Source organism: Homarus americanus, unplaced genomic scaffold (genome assembly GCF_018991925.1).
Source record: "Homarus americanus isolate GMGI-L3 unplaced genomic scaffold, GMGI_Hamer_2.0 scaffold45443, whole genome shotgun sequence".
Classification (NCBI taxonomy): domain Eukaryota; kingdom Metazoa; phylum Arthropoda; class Malacostraca; order Decapoda; family Nephropidae; genus Homarus; species Homarus americanus.
Window position 1 is genome coordinate 97,012 of NW_024735013.1, and position 23,516 is coordinate 120,527.

General features: G+C 38.1%; 1 protein-coding gene across 1 annotated transcript in view; it reads left to right on the plus strand.

Moving 5' to 3' along the window:
- The window catches only part of LOC121870743 (exosome complex exonuclease RRP44-like), a 40,552-nt gene that overhangs the window by 1,025 nt on the left and 16,011 nt on the right, over window positions 1-23,516 (plus strand). Inside the window, exons 2-10 of the mRNA XM_042372691.1 lie at window positions 3,910-4,074; window positions 5,405-5,562; window positions 7,275-7,456; window positions 8,314-8,459; window positions 12,727-12,952; window positions 13,380-13,546; window positions 15,192-15,329; window positions 18,563-18,709; window positions 19,816-19,932. Coding sequence (XP_042228625.1) covers window positions 3,910-4,074; window positions 5,405-5,562; window positions 7,275-7,456; window positions 8,314-8,459; window positions 12,727-12,952; window positions 13,380-13,546; window positions 15,192-15,329; window positions 18,563-18,709; window positions 19,816-19,932 — 1,446 coding nt within the window. The remainder of the gene's footprint in view (window positions 1-3,909; window positions 4,075-5,404; window positions 5,563-7,274; window positions 7,457-8,313; window positions 8,460-12,726; window positions 12,953-13,379; window positions 13,547-15,191; window positions 15,330-18,562; window positions 18,710-19,815; window positions 19,933-23,516) is intronic.

Here is a 23,516-nt window from a genome sequence, read left to right on the forward strand (position 1 = left end):
ATCAGCTCCATATAATTTAAGTGACATCCATCGCAGACTTCCATGGTCGGAACTGAACTTAAATTTCGAAATATGAGAGACCCAAAAAATAACTCAAATTTTATTAATATACCTCGAATTAAACCCAAAATCATTTTAGTTGGTTGCAAATACAAAAACGCTTTTGATTGGCCGCTTGCCGTGTACGGGAACGCATGCACATGATGATTTATGAAGGAGACGCAGGAGACATGCAGTGTTGGAGGTTAGGCAGGCGATAATGGAGGAAGATTAATGGAAGAAAATAAGAGAAAATTTTGGATATGCTATCTCCGTTATACATTTCCGCCGGTAATGTTATAGATGAAAATTATTTTATAATTAGACGTCTTATTAGGATATGATAATAGATTAGTGGTAGGAATGTGCGGTGTGTAAATGCAAAAATATAAAAAATAGTTGAGAACTCCTGGTCTAACCCACCAAGACAAAAGAAGAAAAATTGTATTTTTCCACATTAACACCCAAGTCACGCACAACAATACTAATGGCCCTAACACTTACTTTATGCAATTCTAAGCAACTTTTATTCTGTAAACATCCGTCTGAAATTACTCTTTGAATTATTGATTTTGTAAAGCAATTATTTTGGAAGGTGACCGAGTACGACAGCTACCTATTATCCCTGCCTCTAAATATGAACACGATCCTCAACCTCAGTCCGGGCTTTCATCAGAGTAAACGGTAGGCAGGACAATGGTTATTTCTCGATTAGGTTTGGTTAGGTTAGACTTGGTTAGATTAGGTTAGGTTAGGGGGCATAACTCAGAAATGATTGATTTCTGACAGAAATGGATGTTACATTCAAATGAATCGCACTAAAAACAGGAAAAAAAAAGGTCAATTTATATTAATACACCGGTGTTTCTCTCGCTGTTTTTAATATGTATTTTGTAATGTTTAGACAATTCTAAGACATTTGTCTTCTATGATATTTCTGCCGGAAATTAAGGATAACTGAGATATTAATTTTTCAATATTATTAAATTTCCTCAGTCACAAGTGTCGCCATGATTTGTTTACCTCTGGCGGAGAAGGACTGACCCCCCCCCCCCTCAGCCAGTGCTCCTTACCACAATGTCGGCACAGCTCTTCAACCTGTTCAGCGATATCTGATACTGAAAATTCAAATCTCCGCTCCCGACGCTCCCACTCATTGTTCATTGGCTAAGACAAAAAACTCTTGTCCAATAATAAGTCTCCTATTGCTATAGCCAATAAGAAACTCACACACCACCCCCGCACATGCGCTGTAGATGCTTAAGAAGCATGTTCATGTGTGATGCCAAACTTAAATTGTTACGAAAATGCTTATCATATTTGTCCTATTTTGCGATATCCTTCTTAATGTAAGAAAGAATTACAGGTATTTAAAAGCATCGTCTGTACAGAAATTTTCTAAAGTTGCTGCTGTTATTTCTTAGTGAGTGTGAAATGGAATACCTGCACTGTAGCATTAGTGTCTATGAAACATTCCTCCTGCTCACATCAACAGCTGAAGTGCAATAAACATGGCATTGTCATCTGGCAGGTAGCATAGAGTACAGAATACAGTATCTTTATTTACGAGACAAATTAGGGTGAAAGCTTCATACAAAAAAGTGCTATTCCCCGTACTCCAGGCATGGGAAACCTTTCCTCAGTCATGGGCCGCATTACAATTTACGTATTTTTCTGCGTGCCTACCCACCCAAATTTATATCCTACCGAACCCAAAAGTAATGTTAATATAGTACTGTATTAGCATGGACAGTGAAGCAGTTTATTGTCACTTCCACCTTACGATATTTTCAGTTTACAATCATAGTCTTTTTCCGATTTATGAAGCAAATCCATCACAATAATTTTTAAAGCAATGCTGTATGAGTTTAGCATTCTGTGAATAGGTTGATTTTTCCTATAGTTACAGCATTTTTCTTACGAGACGCTCACCAGGATAATGCCACTGTTAATCTTGGCATATGAGAAACTACATCTCTCTCTTCTCTCTCTCTTTATATATACTGTGCTGTACATATATATTGGCGGTTTCGACCCAAAATTAGATTTTGTTGAAAATCTCAGTACTGTATATAGGTACAGGTATATACTCCTGAGTATGCTGATTCCGAATCTATGGTCCACGATTCAATCACTGGGTAATTAGTGGTCGTAATGATGCTCGGATAAATTTAATTACATTACTATACTGTACAGTATTTCGGTGCTAATTACTCGCCAACTATGGGTTTCTGAGGTGCGATTTAGGTATTTTTGTGTTATTCTGGAAGTATACTTAATTAGTTAAACCCTGTGTGACTACTGCCCATGACCCCACTTGGACTTACCTAATCTTAGTTAATTCCCAAGTGACCCACTGCCACATAGCAGCTAATCCACCAAACAGACTGCGCCGAACTTGGCCCATAAACTCACACAAGTTAAAATGTTTATATTGTTGACTAAATATACTTATTTCACTGTAATATTTTTGAAGTTACTTACTCTTAAGTGATGAAACAGTAGCAAATTGTGTGTGAAGATTATTCTTTTAATAAATATTGCTTTACACACCATAAACTGGCTGCCTCTACCCGAACCACGGGCCACATTAAATAGAATTTCTTGATCACTCCACTGGCCGCACAAACACATGGTCCGGGCCGCAGGTTGCCCATGCCTGGTCGTCCCTATACTGTATGTTTTATTCTTGATATTTTTTCTTAGGTAGCTGGTTAACCCAGACCTATTTTCTTTCCTACAGTATTTCCAAGCTGTCTTTTTTTTTTTTTTTTTAACATTACTGTAGTGATATCTCCGTTAGCCAGAACATTTGGTGCAGAGCACTCCAGGGAATAAGAGATTTCTGGGTAACAAGACGACTCTCAAAGCCAGAAAAAATCCCTCATCTCAGGAATTTTCTGAGTAACTGAAAAATATTCTCTTAAATTCCAGAAATTGCACATTACATTATCTCTCGAACCCGGAAAAATATCCCCCCCATCTCCGGGATTTTCCCGGTACCGGAAAAATTTTCTTTGAATTTCCAGAAAATGCCCAATTTTCATCTCTCAAAACTGGAATAAAAATCCCCCATCCCTGGAATTTTCTGGGTACCGGGAAAATTTTCTCAGAATTTTCCAGAAAATGTGCCCCTCGGAAAATTTTTCCCAAAGCTGGAATTTTCCGAAAAATTCCTACTTTGGGAATGATTTTCAGAGAAAATTTCAATTCCAGCTTTTGGACAGTTCTGGGTTTGAGGGATTCTGGCTAACGTAGATATAACTGTATTACTGTATATTTATTTATTTATTTTTTACAACATAAGGTTTTATCAAACCCAGGTGAGCAGCTGTACTGTGCTGATGTTATACTATACAGTATTGCTTGAGAACTATTGTTATGCAGATTTTCAGTTCCCTTCCCAGATTGGGAATGAGTATTACAATTTAGGTACAGTAGAGTATTCTGTATTGTGGCATATACAGTACAGTACTGTATATACTGTTGAGCAATTGTGTATTTTTAGCTTATTCAAATTCCAGCCTTAAAATAAGGTAATCAAACCTTACTATTATTCCAATATTGTTGTGTGGTTGCGTTAATTAAGTTTTCAGTTATTCCTAAAATGTTTAGGTTCTGATGAAAACAGACCCAACAGTACAGTAACTATTGTGTTATTATATATACAGTATATGGTAAGTTGTTTGGGACTGTGAAATTAATTTATGTGTTATTCAGGTTTATGTGAAGAAATGCTATTTTCTTAGGCTCTTTAAGACCATGTCATTAATAATTCTTATAGTAGATTGTTCAAGTTCATTTCAGTAATTACCTAATAGTTTTTATAATCTCACTTTATTCAAAATATTTTCTTAATTGGTCTTATAGATTGTTCGAGAACACTACTTGCGAGATGATATTTGGTGTGGGTTGGATGGATGCGGTATTTGCAAGATAGAGGAACCCACTCTGGATGTGATCACCAGCAACGACAGCTCCCTCGTAGCGCTGCCTCACCACATCATCATTGACACCAACGTGGCTCTCCATCAGGTGCATAGAAATAAACAATTTGAGATGTGAACTGTTTAGTGTTTTGTAAGAATTTGCTGTGTTGAAGGGTGTTTGGATCCTGTATACAGATATTATGATTGTTGTTCTCTTGTAATATAGGCCCACCAACCCTCAAATTTTACCCCTTTATATAGCTACCCCTGATTAAGTTGCCCCACATTACTATACAGGGGCGGATCCGGGGGGGGGGGGGTTCCTGTGAGTTTGGACCCCACCCTTTTCATTAGAGAATTCCAATACCTTTTCATTAATGCAGTATTGTACTCAGGCATTTTTGTACAGTAAAAAGTAAATACTATTGACCTCAGATTATTTCCTAATATCAAGTGCACATGACTTCAAAATGGCCTCAAAATGTCCATGATATTGGTCAGATTTAAAAACTTTTCCTGGGAGGTTTACAGCAGCCCATAAAACTCCCCAGCTGGGTGGGCTCACTGTGCTTGCCATGTTCCCCCACCCACAACTTCTTGGACCCTCCTTTTGATATTCCTGGATCCGGCCCTGCGATAGCCAGGTGGCCTTAGGCTCCCCCCCCCAAAAAAGGGTTTCAGGATCACTGCTCCATAGTGATTAACCTTGTCCTCACCACAGTACATGTATCTGGTAAGAACTGTAGATGGGTGAATGTATCCATGATATTACAGAGTCTTAAGTAATGTACTAAACATTGAAGGCAGATGTTGTCCTCCGTATTTGTAGCCATATTTCTCTGCATTTTTTTAGGTGTGTGTAATGTAATGTAAATTATTTTATATAATTTTATGTATAATAAGTTTATATTGTATTGTATTAAAAAAGTTTATGTACAGAATACAGTATATGTAGTGTACAGCATGCCCTTCAAATTCGCGGGGGTTAGGTTCTCAAAATGGCCGTGAATTGCCAAATCCGCGAATAACATTTGCTGACCAGGAGAGGGGAGGGGGGTTACATTTTTACTTGTGTACAAAGAAATATATATTTCCTTTATGTGTTTGCCCTTAGGACAATTATTTCTTTTTCCTGTATTGTATATACAGTATGTGTGTGTGTGTGTGTGTCTACAGACACACACACACACACATATATACAATACTGTACAGATAAAGTAAATTACTGTCTCTAGAACGAATTGCTTCCTGTTCCAGCCGCGAAAATGCCAGCAACTTTAAAACTATCCACAGACATTCTTGGGTACATCCAGGGTGTCATCCGCGAATAATAGAGGACCCTGAAATAAAAATCCGCGAATTATCCAGGCGTGCTGTATTGTATATGCATGCCTTTTAATCAAATAAAACTCAGACTAGTTATTTATAATTTTCAGATTGATGTATTGTGTGATGACAGTGTTACCAATGTTATTATTCCCCAAACTGTCATAGGAGAAGTAAGGCACCGCTCACTCCCTATATATAAACGACTGCGGGACCTTATTGAAACACCCTCAAAAAAGTTTCATGTGTTCATAAATGAGCATCACAGGTATGAATTTCACAAGTGAACTTGTTTGTAGTAATTTTCTGGTTCTACATTTTCATCAAGTTTAAATATGGTGTACTGTATTACTTGGATATTTGCAGTTCAACTATTGTGTAGGGCCCTTTGTAAGCTCATGAATGTGGAGTTTATATTCTTGGAAATCCTTGTGTACTGTACTTCAAATTCTCATTAATTAAACTTACCTTACAAGGGATGTATTTCTGAAACTCAAAATCATATTAAAGTAAAGTATCTGTCAACCAAAGGCCTCCATAAAGTGGATAGTAGTTGTATAAAGTCATTGTTATCATGATCATCTGTTCTTGGAAAATACGATATGCAATAAAATCAGACTTCTTTGTTTTGGCAAATAATTGTAGAATACTAAACTATTTAATCATTCTCCAACACTTACAAGGTTATCAAATCTACAGATAATCTTTCAGTGTGGCATCATTCTCCTACAATCACCATATATCTTACTCCTCAAATTCACATGAGGACAAGTAGTCACTCGCACCACCACCTACACAGTCCCTCAACAAGTTTCTTTTTTCATGCAGTATGTAGAAAATTAAGTCAAGGAAATATATTATATTTTATTTCATTTCACATTCCAGTTACTATATACAATAAGGGTGTAGAGTTGTAAGGGAAAGTTTGGAATTGGACGTGAAGAAAAGTTTGGAAAATTTGGTTCCTGATGAAACTCCTCAACTCAAGTATATTACAAAACATCAGTCCAAATGGCTATTCCTTTATTGCTTGTGTCATTCATATAGCACTTTATCCAGGCTGGCACACTGAAGTTCACTGAGGTTTTTTCTTTGAGCCTTGGATTCCTGTGACTGACCATCAGCATAAGATTTCAATAATTTTTCAATCTGATTTTTCATGATTTTTCAGCCATACAGTACTAGTCATTCACTTATTTCTCTAATTGTCCTTGGTCCACTACGGTATTTGCAGAATTTCCACCTTTTGTTTTATACAGTACTTAGAACTTTACATTTACTTTTAGCACTGGTACAGTACTCAGACAATCACTTTTGTATTTGGTAGAGAACATTGTGAGGACCATTGATATCAACATTAAACAAGGAATACAGAACCCGTCTTACAGTAACCAAGATTCCTTATGACTGATGCTTGACCCAGCTTGGTTGTGGGTCAAATGTCAGCAACATAGTGGAGGGAATTTATGATGTGTATAGCTCATAAGGGTGTCAAGCTTCATGATCACAGAACAGGAATTTAGAATGCTGAAATCTTAATAAAAAAAAATTAGTTCTTTAAGTAGATTTTTGATGACAGATACTTTACCACCCCCCAGAATTCACTGGGAGGTGGTGTATATATACAGTATATATAAACTACAGTATTAAAATGTGAATTGTAGTGTCTGATTACCTCAGAGAGTTGTGACCTTGCTTTGCCAGCTGTTCCCACCCTGCGGGTTGGTGTTATGAAGGGCATCTAGTCATAAAACTTTGCTTTAACATGTCTGATGGTAACTGGGTCATCAGAGTTGTGGCCATCCTCTGGTCTCTGCTGCATATTCTGGGCAGTTGCAATTAGACAATGTGCCAATACCTGGGGTTTCAGTGGTTACTGGGGTGGGGGGGGTGATGCTGTTCTGGTTTTAACCAACAAATGGTGTCATAAAATACTAATGAGGATAATTTACTCCTACCCTTTGCTTATGTTCCTTACAGTGAGTGTTATATAGAGAGGGAAGAAAAGGAATCATCAAATGATAGGAATGACAGAGCCATCAGAGTGGCATGTTGGTGGTACAAGCAGCACTTCCGAGAGAGTCACCAAAATGTCATCCTCATCACAAATGACTTCGCTAATCGGGATAAGGCTCGGGAGATGGAACTTGAATCTTACACAAGTATGAAGGCTTACAGGTTTAGTAATTTTATTATAAGTGACTAAAATGGTTTGTGTATGTTGGGGCGAGGGGCAGCAATAATAGACGAATGTGTGTCAGTACAACTTGTCTTAAAATTTTGGGTGGATAACTTTCATAAAAATTTGATGAAAATCTTCATTAACACTCCAAGATGTGCAAGTGCATTTTAGAGTCACTGTTTCTAAAATAAAAACTGGCAGAATTGTCTTACACTTTTTTAAATGGCTAATACAGTTGCTGTGCAGTACAGGTATACTCACAACCTACGAGACAAAAGTTTAATATTAGAATTATTTTTGTAAATGGTATGGGTATAGCTTGTAATTTTGTCACCTTAATACACAAGGATGAGTAAATGTTCAGGTTATATGAACTTCTTTTTCTTCCATTTTGTTACATCTCTCATATTTATTTTATAATTCATAGTGGTATTCAATACACAAAGTCACTGTTAGCATTAGAATATTAAACTTCAAGTGTGCTTTGTAAATACTATGCTTAGGTTTTCTAGGTTTATGTTAATCTTGTATGTTACATAAATTATAATATATATTGTTGGAAATAACACAGGTAAACCAGATTCAGTAGTGGTAGATATTTGGGGTTTTTGTTTTAGCAGAACTCATCCATTATAGCAGTAAGATTGACTGAATGATAGTGATTAGAGGGAGAGTCTGTGTGTTTGTGTTTCACTACATCCACTATGCATTAGAGTGGGAAAAGAGTTGGAATAGTGAAAAGAAAAAGAAAGTTCATGTGTTGCTGTAGTACTGTATGTAGACTACAGTAGTTGATTTATTTAAAGTTTATATATTAATATATTTAATGTATTTCAGTGTATGAATATGTGTCCAGCCTGAAGGAGAGGCCTGGCCTGTTGGATATTGTAGCTAAGGTGGAAGAAGAAAAAGAGGATGAGGGTAGTGACCGTTACCTGTACACACCACACTGGTCTGTAGAGAAAATACGCAGTGGACTAAAGGTACTGTAATAAATAATTCATTCTGATATTGTGCCTCACACAGGAATCGTTTCTGAACTCTAATTAAAGATTAATAATGAACCCTAATATGGAAGGATTTGTGTGACAAATTGCTATTATAGTCACATTATTGATCTATAAACCTAACTTAAAGGTTTTCAGAATACTGTACAGGTATCCCCCATTTAATGATGGGGTTGCGTTCCTGAAAATCTTAATATTAAGCAAAATTATCACAAAATGAAGGATAACAGGAAAGCATAGAGGACGAACAGTAGGTTCAGATGGCAGGGCGACATGACATGACATATTTCAGCAAGCAGACACCCAGCTGACTCAGAGACATGTGGCTCCTGCTGCTATGACATCATACTGGGGGAGGGAACGCGGCAGGGCTGACGATGCAGTTACAGCCCACTGTCTCCACACACGTTCTCTTCCCACACATACATACCAATGCTCTTCATTTGTCTTATTTTATAGTTTTACAGTAATGTATATTATTTTATTTATTTCTAAACCACATTAGAGTATTATAATGATTTTTCCACAGCTTTTGTACAGTGGTCCCTCGGTTAACGAGCACAATCTGTTCCAGCAAGTTGCTCGTTAACCGAAAAACTCGTTAACCGAAACCATTGTTTCAATGGGTTTTTAGGTAATTGGTTCCAGCTCACTGAAAATTGCCTAAATTCAACAAAAATGGTAGTAAAGTACATTTACTTTGAGGTGTGTATGTAGAAGGCTCCTGGATGATGATGATGATGATGGGAATTAGAATGGGGGTGGAGGAGAAGGGAGAAGAGAAGGCATTGGGGTGGAAGAGAAGTCACCCCATGGCTCCATTTCACCCATAAAATTTTAGTTCTCTTGGTGTAATTCAAGATTATTTTCTTTCAATCAACACTGCACTGCATTATATATTGTCAATATGTAAAATAAATTTCAAAATGACCAATAATTTGCTTGCAAACACAGAAAAAAGCATTTAGTTAAAGAGAGTCTCAAGCAAGATGTTACCTCCACTGAAAAGACAGAGAGACTGGCACCTGTTTGGTGTGTTGCCAGGCTGGATGGCGCACATGAAACTAGTTTCCTTACCTTGAATTATGTTCAATAATTGTTAAAATGACTAAAAAATTTAATATTAATTTTTTTAAATTATTGAATAGTATAAACTTCTTGATATTTACTAAAATAGTAAGGAATTTAAGCCCTAAAACCGATTACTGTATTGGCGGACTAATACTACTGCTGGTGGACCGCCAAATGCAAGCGAAAACATGTTGAAGTCGGCTCGTAAAAACTCGTTAATTGGGGGCTTGCTCGTTAACCGAAGTTAAGAATCTTATGGAAGGTAACTCGTTAACCGAAATCTCGTTAACCGAGGGATCACTGTAGTCTCATTACATAATAACAATGGCAATGTGTAGCCACCTCATACCCAGTTTTCCCCCTTCTCAGTGAGTCAATCTATTGCTAAACCGAATTTTGACTTTACGTTAAGTGAGAAAGGGTGTCAACAATTTCTTATTGCTAAAGTGAATTAAACTTTAAGTGAATTAATGCTAATTGAGGGATACCTGTACAGTGCAGTCTAACATATTCTTACATGTGCTGAAGAAAGGGTCTTAAATTATCAGATTATATCATGCTCATATATACGGTAAGCTACTTTACTGTATGCACCGTCGGTCAGTAATATACTGTTTGACTTTGTTGGTGTTTATTGTCTCAATACAGAAGGCACCAATACCTGAAATGTACAGAACAGGAATTAACACACATAGGCTACACCATCTCACACATATACTGTACTAGTACACACACTCCAATGACTATACGCTTGGAACAGTACATCTTCCCCTCCCTTTTATTCATGATGATAGTTCTGTATTGCCGTTCTCTTTAGTTCCATGAACGGCCGGGTTTATATTCGTCGCTTGTCTCTCCATCCATTTCGGAGTCATCAGCTTCATCCGTTCCAGAGCTTTCACTTCCATCCGTTCCGAAGTCTTTAGCTCCATCCTGGTATTTCTTCGGTTTTACTATAGTACGACGTGGTCGCCTAGCAGCGAGTAGTTCCTCCTCGCTGTTCCCGTCCTGCCTGGACTCGTCCATCCCTGTCCTCGGCGTGTTGGCGGCTTGGTTGTTTTCCTGGTTTCGATGGGTGTTGTCGGTTCTCTCGGCTGTTTTGTGGCTTCCGTCTGTGTCACTGTCTCCACTGCCGTCATTTCCTCCTTGGCATCTCCCTGGAACTCTTCTCATCTGGGATGTGCTGTGTAATATCTTCTTGGGTCCTCATTGTAGAATAGCTGAGTCGCCTCGCCTTTCACTTACCGTCCACGGTTTAGGATCGTAATTATTTGAGAGCTTGTCTTTCTTGGTTTGCTTCAGGAGCACTTGATCAGTTGGTCTCAACTTCGCTAGTTTGGACTTATTCCGGTTGTCTGTCCGGAGTTTCAGTTTCTCCTTTTCTCTTTTATCTCTCTTGTGTGCCACATCCCAACATGTCACTTGTGTGTCTTCCAAGTCATGACTCACTTGGGGGAGTTTCACCTTGATGTTCCTTCCCATGAGGAGTTTGGCTGGCGTCTCTCCCGTCATCGAGTGTGGGGTGTTCCTGTAGTGCATCAACAATTTACCGAGTTGCCGTCTCCAATCTTTCCCCTCAGTATGCATCGCTGGGAGTGCTTTCGACATGGTCGCGAAGAACCGTTCGATTTCCCCATTTGCTTGGGGATGATATGGTGTCACTTTGTTGTGTTTTATTCCCCATTCTTCACAGAACTGTGCAAACTCCTTGGCTCTGAACTGTGGTCCGTTATCTGACACGATGACCGCTGGGATGCGGTGTGTAGTGATGCATCCTTCGATTAGAGTCGTAACGGTATCGGTGTTGATAGTCTTGACCACAAAGGCTTCTGGCCACCGGGATCCTGCATCGATGATTCCCAGCACATAGTCACCACTAGGGAACGGTCCACATGCGTCCACGTGGATTACCTCCCACGGCCCCTTCATCTCAGACATATTCACCGGATTGGCTTGTTTTCTTGTGTCGAGGCTTGCACATGGGATGCATTGTCTGATTGCCTTCTCCACATCCTTGTTGATAGTTGGCCACCATACCTTGCCTCGGAGCAGCGCCTTGGTCTTGACCATTCCCAGGTGTGTCTCATGTGCGAGTTGCATCGTGCGTCGTTGTAGTGTTTGGGGCATAACGATCTGGGATCCCCTCAACACGAGTCCCCGTTTTGATGTCAGTTCTCCACGTACGTGTTTGAAAGGCTCCGTTAGTTTATCCGTCCAGTCATTCTTGGCGATGGCGTCTTCGAGGGCTCTTATAGTCGGATCCTTCCCTGATTCTTCGAGAATTTCAGACAGTGTCATAGCTTTCGGGATCCCGTTGGCAACCACATAGTTGATGGCTTGGTCAAGGTTGTAGTTGTCGAAGTTGCACTTGGCCCCTTGTGTACGTAGGCGGGTTACGTAGTTGTGTGTACTTTCCCCGACCTGCGCCAGCATCTGGAACTTGTGTCGTTCAAATACTTCGTTTGTTTTATCACTGAAGTATTCATCAAGTGCTATTCTCATTGTTTTGTACGTTGGCTCTGTTTGGTTGTCGGTATCGCTGGACGCAATGTCTTCATGATTTCCTTCAGATTCTTTCCTCCATACAATCTGATGAGTGCTAGTCTTGTGGCATCTTCAGTTATGTTGAATGCAATGAAGGCATCTTCAGCATGCTCTATCCAGTCAGTCCATGTGTGTGTTTGGTCAGTCTCCTCTAGCTCTAGAGGTTGTAGCGTTGGTATAGCAGTGGTCATGTTGTGAATAGATGTATGTGCTTGATCCTCGTCGCCAATTTACTGTATGCACCGTCGGTCAGTAATATACTGTTTGATTTTGTTGGTGTTTATTGTCTCAATACAAAAGGCACCAATACCTGAAATGTACAGAACAGGAATTAACACACATAGGCTACACCATCTCACACATATACTAGTACACACACTCCAATGACTATATGCTTGGAACAGTACATCTACTTGAATAATTTAAGTTTTGCCACAAAGATGGTTTCATGGATTTTTTTTCCATCATAAGTAACTTGACTTCTATATGAATGAATCACTTTCAGCTACATTATTTGTATACTGTACATATAAAAATTACAGGGGTATATTGTATTTTAGTATCCACTACTTTAATCTCTTCAGGGTAAGAGTAGAATTGCTGTTGATAATATAATTTCCTTCAATAGAGTGGTAAAATTCGTCAAGGACCATTGAAGACATCACGCAATAACTTCCTTGAAGCCAACGTGATGTTGGATGGCTACGAGAAATCAGTACTGATCCAAGGACGCCTCAACCTGAACCGTGCGTTACATGACGATACCGTGGCAATTGAAATATTTCCTGAGGAACAGTGGTCAGCTCCCTCAACGGTTGTAATTGACCAAGAAAAACAAGAAGAGGAAAAAGGAGGTAAGTCATTAATTAGCTCATTTATTTTTGAACAAGATGAAGAGTTGTTGTTGACCAGTCTGACGTCACTAGGTCAGTATTGTCCAGTTGTGTCTTGCATTTATCTTTGTAGATAATGACAGTAATATTTGCTTCTACTGTACTCACAAAACATTGCTTTTATTTTCTCTGCAATGTAATATGAAATTGTAGCTCCAATCATATACTGTAATGTGTATAACATTTCCTTTAGTCATTAGATGATGAAAGTTGATAGTTATTGCTACAAATTTTATTTTACTGGCTTAAAAGCCATTATTTAACAGAAATATTTGGCAATTTAGAAGTGAGATAATTATACCTGTTGTTTGGGAAGAAGAAATTTGAGAGTACTGTATTGTATGTTGATGGTAAGTTAGATAAACTAACATGATATGAATATAATCAGGAGATTGTGAAGATGATGCTGATGAAACAACCCTTAAAGAAGAACAAGATCTGTTAGCTTCTGGGCGTGGAGAAGGAGAGCGTCAGCCAACTGGATGTGTTGTTGGCATTATCAGGCGCAAATGGAGACAATACTGTGGCATCATTAAAAAAAATGAAATTACTGAAGTAAGAATTCTGTCTTTTATTTTATCAATTATGTCTTGGCTTGACCACTTTGGTACAGTTGCAGAAATGTGTACCTACACCCCCTGTGGTAATCCATGTCTCCAAACGACAGCATCGCATTGCATAGTAGTACAGTGGTCCCTCGGTTAACGAACTCAATCCGTTCCAGCAGGTTGTTCGTTAACCGAAACCATTGTTTCAATGGGTTTTTGGGTAATTGGTTCCAGCTCACCGAAAATTTCCTAAATTCAACAAAAATGGTAGAAAAGTTCACTTACTTTGAGGTGTGTATGTAGAAGGCTCCTGATGATGATGATGATGATGATGGGAATTAGAATGGGGGTGGAGGAGAAGGAAGAAGAAAAGGCATTGGGGTGGAAGAGAAGTCACCCCATGGCACCATTTCATCCATAAAATTTTAGTTCTCTTGGTGTATTTCAAGATTATTTTCTTTAAATCATCACTGCACTGCATTATATATTGTCAATATGTAAAATATATTTCAAAATGACCAATAATTTGCTTGGAAACACAGAAAAAAAGCGTTTAGTTGAAGAGAGTCTCAAGCAAGATGTTACCTCCACTGAAAACAGAGAGAGACTAACGCCTGTCTGGTGTGTTAACAGGCTGGATGGCACGCCAGAAACTAGTTTCTTTACCTTCATTTATGTTCAATAATTGTTAAAATGACTAAAAAAGTTAATATTAAACTTTTAAAAGTATTGAATAGTATAAACTTCTTGATATTTACTAAAATAGTAAGGAATTTAAGCCCCAGAACCGATTAATGTATTGGCGGACTGATACTAAAGCTGGTTGCCCGGCCAGTGCAAGCGAAAACATGTTGAGGTCGGTTCGTAAGAAATTCGTTAACCGAATTTTTTTTGTTAACCAAATTGAAGATTCTTATGGAAGGCAGTTCGTTAACCGAGGCGTTCATTAACCGAGGGATCACTGTATCACTATTTATGAATGAATGGGTATTGGTTGCGTAATGACGGATATTATTGGTGGATAGGTTTGCTATAGGTCATTTAGGTTGGCCGTTTGGAGACACAGGTTACCATAGGGGGTGTAGGAACACATTTCTACAACTGTAACTTTTTATCTCTTCTCAGTACGGTAGTTATAACAACACCCAGACAATGAAGCTTATGATGTATCAAATACAGTATATACATGTCATGCTTCATGCAGGACTTTTATTACGAAGTGCCTCATCTCGTGTTACACTGGGTTAGGAAATACACGACTAACCAAAAACTATTTTATTTTCAATAAATAGTGACCATGACAACACAGATGAATGGTATCATGACAGCTATGATCAGGGTTTATGGTGTTCAGTGGCCAGTGGGAACATGTTGGCAATTTATAAACCGGAGTGTGTGGTGGCTCTACCCATGGTTCATATACTTATTTATCCATGACTCCATTATCTGTATTATTTTTTATTCTTATGAGTTTAATTTTATCCTTTTTTAAATCCAAAAATAGTGCCAAACATCTTGAAAGACTTTTCCTGAAACGTTCTCCAATATACATTTGATATGCCTAATTCATTTAGAAAACTGTTTCAGTTATTTTGATACCTGTGTTTGATAATAAGAGTAAGTCTCACCTGATACCAACATGATCATTGCAGTCACTGCGACACTTGTTCATCCCGGCTGATAAGAAGATCCCATTTATCCGTATTGAGACAAGGCAGCCTGACCTGCTGTACAATAAGAGAATAATTGTTGCTATTGATTGCTGGCCCAGAAACTCAAGGAACCCAAAGGTAAGGAAATTGTGTTGGACATTATTATGAAGCTGAAAGATAGTATACATGATGTTTTTAATAAATATGTTAAATATGTGATTATATTTTGATTAATTTGCCTCAGGGTTGTTGATTTTTTATTTTAGATTTTTTTTAATCATAATTCTTTGATTTGTCAGATTTAATTGAATTTTTGTCAATGTCCAAGATACCTGTACACATAAACAGATAAAAAAGTTCCTTTTCATTACTATAAGTTTCTGTAGCACCAGTAACATGAAGTAATTGAAGCAAACTACTGTATTGTATTGTAGTACAGTACAGTACTGCATTATACAGTGAACCCTCACTTTACGCGGTTAATTCAACCCACGGCGGCCCGCGTAAAGTGAGAAACTAGTTAAGTGAACAACATAACATATGGGATTAATTGAAATAGAGACCGGGCCGACCCCCAAACTCCACTTTTTCAGACACAATACCTACGTTGTAGTAAAAATAACTTCTTAATTTTATGATGGTATGCACACACAATTAATAATTAAGAGAAATATCAATAATATTAGGTTTTTTAACACTTACAGTAGTAGAAAAGATGGCTGGGCACATGGGGATGGGGGGTTGGTTCCGAGGCAGAGGGCAGATTATTGGCCCTCACCTGTATCACTTGTATCAATTGTATCACTATCCACCACAGAGGCTTGCAGGGCCTCTTTGTCAAACCCCTCAAAGTCCATATAAGTCCATATCCTCACTATCATTATCACTGACTTGGGCCGGCTGTGGTGGGTGGCGGGTGAAGAACTCGGTAATGTTTTGATGACTGGGCGACCTTGTGCGCACCCTGCTCGCGCCGCTCTCCGCGCAAAAGGGTACACACACCGCGGAAAGTGAGCATTCCGGTTTCGGCAGGGTACCGCGTAAACGTGGAAACGCGTAAAGTGGGACCGCGTAAAGCGAGGGTTGACTGTATATTTAAACAACTAAGTCACCTTCAAGATTGAATTAGAAATGTGAAGTTCTGTAAAACTACAAATCTGGCTGTGAAAACCTATGTTCTTGTGTGTGTCTTCATTTATTGATTGTTTCTTATTATTCCCATAAGAAAACACATTATTTGGCATATTCATTTATCCATATACAGTATACTGTATTTTAACGAATATAAGCTGCACCACTATTACTGTCACTGCATGTCTTCTACCCGTGAGTTTGTTTACCAGAATAAAGTTAAATAAAAAAGTATAGCTGTATTATAAATACTTGTAAGTAAATTCTATAAATTCTGTAATAAAAAATTAACAACAATGTTTATTCACATTCTTTATGTGTTACTTATATTGCAATGATTAATTAGTACAGTACTGTAGTTTCAAATGTTTTTCTAATTTACATTATATTTTTATTTATTTATTTATTTTAAATAACCATTTGGTTTAAGTCAATCAACTCTGCTTCTGGACTAACCGGAAAATTTGATAATTTTGCTATCTTGTCAGGAGGTTCTTCAAAGAATCGCACTATTAAAGCATCCAGTTTTTGGTTCCAACATGAAATAATCTTACTACAGTAGAATCTCAGTTATCAGGCTATCTAAATAACTGGCAGACTCAACTAACCAATAATAAAAATATAAGATGATCCAAAATAAGCTAGAATCGTAAGTTTGAATACCACGCGCAACAGGGATGATCAGCTGCCATATTTATTGCTACGATAAACAATGAAATTGATACTTAGCATATCATAAAATACAATAGCACATATTTTATGTAAAAAAATAGCTCCTTCCACACTCCAACCATCATCTGGGCAAGACCACACAGTTCAGCCAAGGTAGTCAAGCAGCTGACTCACAGACATATAGCTGTCGTGCTGCACTGTGTGTATGCCATGAGGTCACATCAAGAGGGAATGCAACCATGCATTTATAGCCCACTGCCTCCACACATGTACACTTCCTGAACATACACTCGCATATTTTTCTTATTTTATAGTTTTATATAAAAATTTCTTTATTTCTAAGCCGCACTATTTATATAGAGTGGAATAAGTGTTAAAGAAGTCTGTTTTTCTGAGACGAATTTGTGAGGTCAGTGTGTAACACTGTGAATTGTTGGATTTATTGGGGATCCTAAGTCTGACGTTCGTCTTGAATACCCACAAAATGTTCTATACTACTGAAGGTATACACAAACACTTGTTATCTTAAAAGTAGGTTCTATTCTCGTACGGGAGATATATATACAAGGGGACCCAGAAGCTCGCATCCGCACCACAAGGACTCTGTCTTCACTCTGTCTATCTATGTATTACTGCGCGCTGGCCTGTACAGATGCCAGCATTCACAAGCTGAATACATAAAGTATAAATATGATACAGTGGGGTATGCTATAACGAACGGATCCTACTACGAATATTCCTATAACGAACGGTTTTACCTATAAAATTGAGAATGCTATAACGAACGAAACTCCTACAACGAACATAATTTATTTTATTTATTTATTTATTTTTCTAATTTATTGTTTTTTTATTACAAATATTAATGATATTCTTTATTTCAGGGGTTTAGATGCATATTTATGCACTTTTTTACAATTTTTACAATTTTATATTATATTTTTCAGTGTTAAGTGGTTGTATTTGGGGGCCTGGAACGGATTAATCCTATAACAAACGAATGCTATAACGAACAAGGTTCTAGAACCAATTAGATTCGTTATAGCATACCCCACTGTAATTTATATACATAATCTGGTGCACAATAAATGGGAATATTACATAGAATTAATACATGTTCTGTAATACTTTACTATACATAATTAATGGAGTAATATAAGAGTAATATAATAATACACAGCTGAAGGTACTACTTTGTGTCCATATCATACACTAAGAGTGAGGTTCAACTGACTTGAAAATCTCTTTATCCAGTGCCTCTCAATCTCCGTAGGTGCTGGATAACCGGGATTCTGCTGTATATGGCAAGAATACACCTAATATTGTTTTAGTGTGTGTTAGTCTGTTTGTGTGTGTAAATATTAGATTTTGTAAACAGAATAAATCCTGAGTTTTAAATCATTTGTGATAAACCTCTGTGGAAATGTTTTCAATAGGATCATTGATGAATACATTTGATTGAATAATACCTTCTCTTATTGTTTTTCCACACTGACCTGAATATTGAAAATTTCAGTCACAGTGAGACTTGAGAGCAGTATTTTAGTACTATGCAACATTTCTTTCAGGGGCACTTTGTTCGTGTGATTGGCACTGTTGGAGAGAAGGAGGCTGAGAATGAAGTGATTCTTTTGGAACATGACTGTCCATACACCAAGTTCTCAGAGTCTGTCTTGAACTGCCTTCCAAAGTTGCCTTGGGTAATCACAAAAAAGGTAAGTTGCTTTTCACCCTCCCACCTTCACTTGAAGTGCGAGGGCTATAACAATCACATTCTGAGTCAGTAGAATTATTTCATACTTATCTCTTGTGTGACTATATTTCCTCTCTAAATCTGGGGCTCATTGATTATGCCACCTAGGAGCTACAATATATACCTTGACGGTTTGTAAAAGTGGGTCAGCTTTACGTTTGGGAGTATGTTGTCACTGGTTTTGTAATCAACGAAAACAATGCTGTGTCATTTCCTCGTGTGTTTTAATATTCTACGTATTATTAATGAATTGCATTGCTCATTTTGCACACATAAACATTAATTCAATAAAAAGACATTCAGTAATAAACAATAATGAATCTTTTGTACATAAGAGAAATGACGCTGTTTACACGATTATGCACGTCGTCTGCACATTGGCGGGCCGTTCAAACCCGTCGAAATTCAAGTTTCCGCCGTCAAAATTTTTATTATTTTTTTTGTATGTGTACCAATAAAATACGTTGAATTAAAAACTCGCGAAATTTGAGAAGCTACGATACGACATTTAACCCTTCAATATGTCTTCAAAGAGACCATGATGCAGAGAAAGTGGTGCGAGTGCTTCCAAGCATAAGCACAAGTCACTATCTATCCAGGAAAAGGGTGAATTTCCATGGTCTGGCAATTTCCATGGTCCGGCACCGGTCAGGTCCCGAGGTTGCCGGACTAGAGAGGTACAACCTGTATAACTAAATATTTAATGACTCTCATTGTGTAAAAAGCAACAGAAGCAAACCAGATGAAACTCTTAATATTCTTATGGAAGGGAAATGCCTTAGCAGAGCACAATTCTTGCAGCAGCTAGAAGGAAAGTATTACAGTGAACGAGAGAGTATGTGTCACTCTTGGCTCTAGCTACCCAATGCCAAAGTGAGAATACAAAAAAAAAAAAAGCGAGATAGAGATAAATCCTTAAATATTCAACTGCTACTTAACTTATCAAATATTACCTTTGTTAATTGGTTATTTGCATGATTAGCTACAAGTAAGGTACTGGACATGTGCTCTTTAATTCTTTTATTATATTTTATTGTGAATTATTTAAAGCATTACATAACTATGCAGGATGAGGCTGAACGTGAAGATCTCCGGCACTTAGATGTCTGCTCTGTTGATCCCATTGGGTGTACCGACATTGATGATGCTCTCCATTGTCGAGATCTCCCAAATGGTAAGCATGAAGTAAGTCTATGAATTTATAGCTGTACAATCATGATGTGTCCATTTGTGGTAAGAATTCAAAATAGCCCAACTAAAGTTTAGGGAGGGTTATGAACTAATAACTGAATTTTATGTTACCTGTGCCTGTATATATCTATCTTCTTTCTATCTATCTATCTATCCATCTATCTATCTATCTATTTTCTTTACTATTTCACTTCTGTATGGGATGAATCAAGGGTACAGAAACCTCAAGAATAGGGAAAGTGGTACAAGAGAAATGTAGAAGGCGAAAGGAAAAGGCTAGCATGAGAGATTAGAAACACACACACACACACACACACACACACTCACTACATCCTTGACTACCGTAGGGTCGAGACCTATTCAGGCACTGCTCCTGCTGAGCAGCGGCCCCCCTTGGCCAATGTTCGGCCCATTCCCCAAGTCGGCCTCACCACCGGGATATCTACATAATCAAAAGTGGCAATTTCGTTTTGGAAAGAAGTGGGATCAGTGTTGAACAATGATGAACATTGTTTAAGCCAGTGAATTCAGCACTAGACAGTACCAGTGAGAGCCGTGACCCACCAGTGGGATAAGCATCCCTGGGAACTGACCGCCATCTTCTGATCAGGAGGTACTAATCAGTCCACCATGGGAACAACAGAGGGCTGGCCGGCTATGCACCTGACTACGAGATAACGCACACACCACCCAGCAGGGCAAGATACTGTGACACCACCCCACACCACACGGCGTCCCCATGACCAAGTGAGGTCCTTCATTTCAACACCCGAGGACGAGTTACTGCACCACGTGAACACCACACCACCTTGTGTCTCCATGACCAGCCCGGGCCATCAACTGTAAACTATAATAATTTGTATGTTCAATCATTGTTCCTTCTTCTTTCAGTAATGAAAGCTTTCGTTAAACGACCCACCCACCCCATGTTTTTGTATGTAATAGGTCATTTTGGTCCAATGTACAGTCAACCCTCACTTTACGCGGTCCCACATTCCGCATTTCCACGTTTACACAGTGCCCTGCCAGAACCCAGGATGCTCACATTCTGCGGTGGGTGTACCCCTTTACACTGGTGAAGTATAATTTTTTTATTTAGCTCATAAAATTCATACAAATTATCCGGCCAGAATATAATTTACATTGCTGGAATTCTTACAATTTGATGATCATTTTGAATATAAACATCATAGATTTTGCATTAGACATACAAATTTTAGATATAATGTTTACTCTGAGTAAATATGTTATCTTTTGTGCAAAATATATGACATTTATATTCAAAATATTCCTGGTCTTACAAGGAATCCAGCAATGTCAATTATATTATCCTAACTTTAGTCTGATTTATTATTTATTACTAAAAAGGTAAACAGTCTGGTATTCCCACACATTCATCTGGTAGGGAGGCTTGGTGGGGGGTGGGAGGGAGGGAGGGACCGGTGACCGACCACCTGGCACCAGGGTGTGAAGAATATTTTTTATTATTATTAACTGAAGATATTTGTTTTAGCTCATAAAATTCATACAAATTACCCGGCCAGAATATAATTTACATTGCTGGAATTCTTACAATTTGATGATCATTTTGAATATAAACATCATAGATTTTGCATTAGACATACAAATTTTAGATATAATGTTTACTCTGAGTAAATATGTTATCTTTTGTGCAAAATATATGACATTTGTATTCAAAATATTCCTGGTCTTACAAGGAATCCAGCATGTCAATTATATTATCCTAACTTTAGTTTGAGGTATTATTTATTACTATACCTGGTTTTCCCCCCAAAATTTCTCAGAGAGGGAAGAGCCAGGGAGTGTAGTGTGAGAAGAGGGGGAGGGAGTTGAGTCCATTATTTGAATGGACATTAACTTGGCGACTGTATTTCTCTATTTCTCTTAAGTATTAATTGTGTGCATGTACCATCATAAAATTAAGATGTTATTTTTACTAGAACATAGGTATTGTGTTGGAAAAAGTGGAGTTTGGGGGTCAGCTGGTCTCTATTTCATTTAATCCCATATGTTATGTTATTCACTTTACCCTTTTCTCACTTTCCGCGGTACCCTGTGGGTTACATTAACCGCGTAAAGTGAGGGTTGACTGTATATTTTCAGCGTTCGGGCTGCTGAAATTTTTCAATAAACCGTTAATTATTATTATTATTATTTATTATTATTACACACACACACACACACACACATCTATTTACACACACACACACACACATCTATTTACACACAAACACACACATCTATTTACACACAAACACACACATCTATTTACACACGCACACATCTATTTACACATACACACACACACATACATCTATTTACACACACACACACACACACATCTATTTACACACACACACATCTATTTACACACACACACATCTATTTACACACACACACACACACATCTATTTACACACACACACACACACACCTATTTACAGTAAGATCTCATATTTCGCGCAATTTCATTTTGCGTTTTTGAATTTCGCGAGCACTACCTAATGTAACCAAGTCTTATATACGGCGTAAAATATCGTGAATTATGCGAGATCCAGCAAGCTGAATGCTGGCCACCGTCTTGAATGGCGTTACAGTCATATCTACTACAACGTGTGTTTTGTCAACGCGAGTTGGTTATAACGCGATTGATGAATAGGGGAACTCTGTTTGTAAAATGCGAACTTTTGTATATGAATGTTGGCTAAAGCGCGGTTCCATCCTCAATGTTTTAAGCGTGGCGCGGGATTATGCAATGTTTACAGTTCACATTCGACATCACATGTTCAATTGATTCGTGTCTTTTGTTTGAGAAGTGTATTTTGAGAGGTACTCTGTATATTTCGTTCTTTTTTCGCAAATTTAGCTGTTACCCATATATACTGTATGAAAAGAATAAATAAAAAGAATATTTCGCAGCAAGGACTAATAACGGTTTACACCAGCGCTCTCTGTTTACATCATGTGATTCGTTGAATCGCGCGGTTTCTGTCGATTGCTCCATGATTTTCGCTGTTTTCTCCAATTTTGTTGTGTTAGTGATGAATATGGAAAGACAAGGTAAGAAGAATGTTTCCAAGAAGCGTTTTGGTGATTGAATTGCCGGTGGTGAATGTAAACGAGGTTTACAAGAACGCAACTATCGCGTTGTAGCCCGCGCCATCCTAGCGACCGCCTGGTCTGCTATTGTGTGCTTTTTTAGGTGGTGCTACCACCTGTCAAGTCAAGATAACGGCCTCTACCTCTACTGGGGGTCCTACTGGTGCTGGTGGGACAGACCCACCTAAGCGGCCAAATAAGGAAAAGGAGAAGTGGGACTATCATAAGGGAGTTAAGTTTGCCAAGTACTCGATGTAGGATAAGCGGCGTGTGATTAAGTTACTTGAGGAAGGCCTAGAAATAGTTTCTGGAAAGCACAATCAGGTCAATAAAGGCAGAATTTGTATCATTTGGAGGTTATAAATGGGAAAATCAAAGGTTGATGTAAGAGTGGCTAGTCTATATTGTTATTTTTCCCATTAGTTTATGTATTTGCATTTGGCGAATTTGAATTTGGC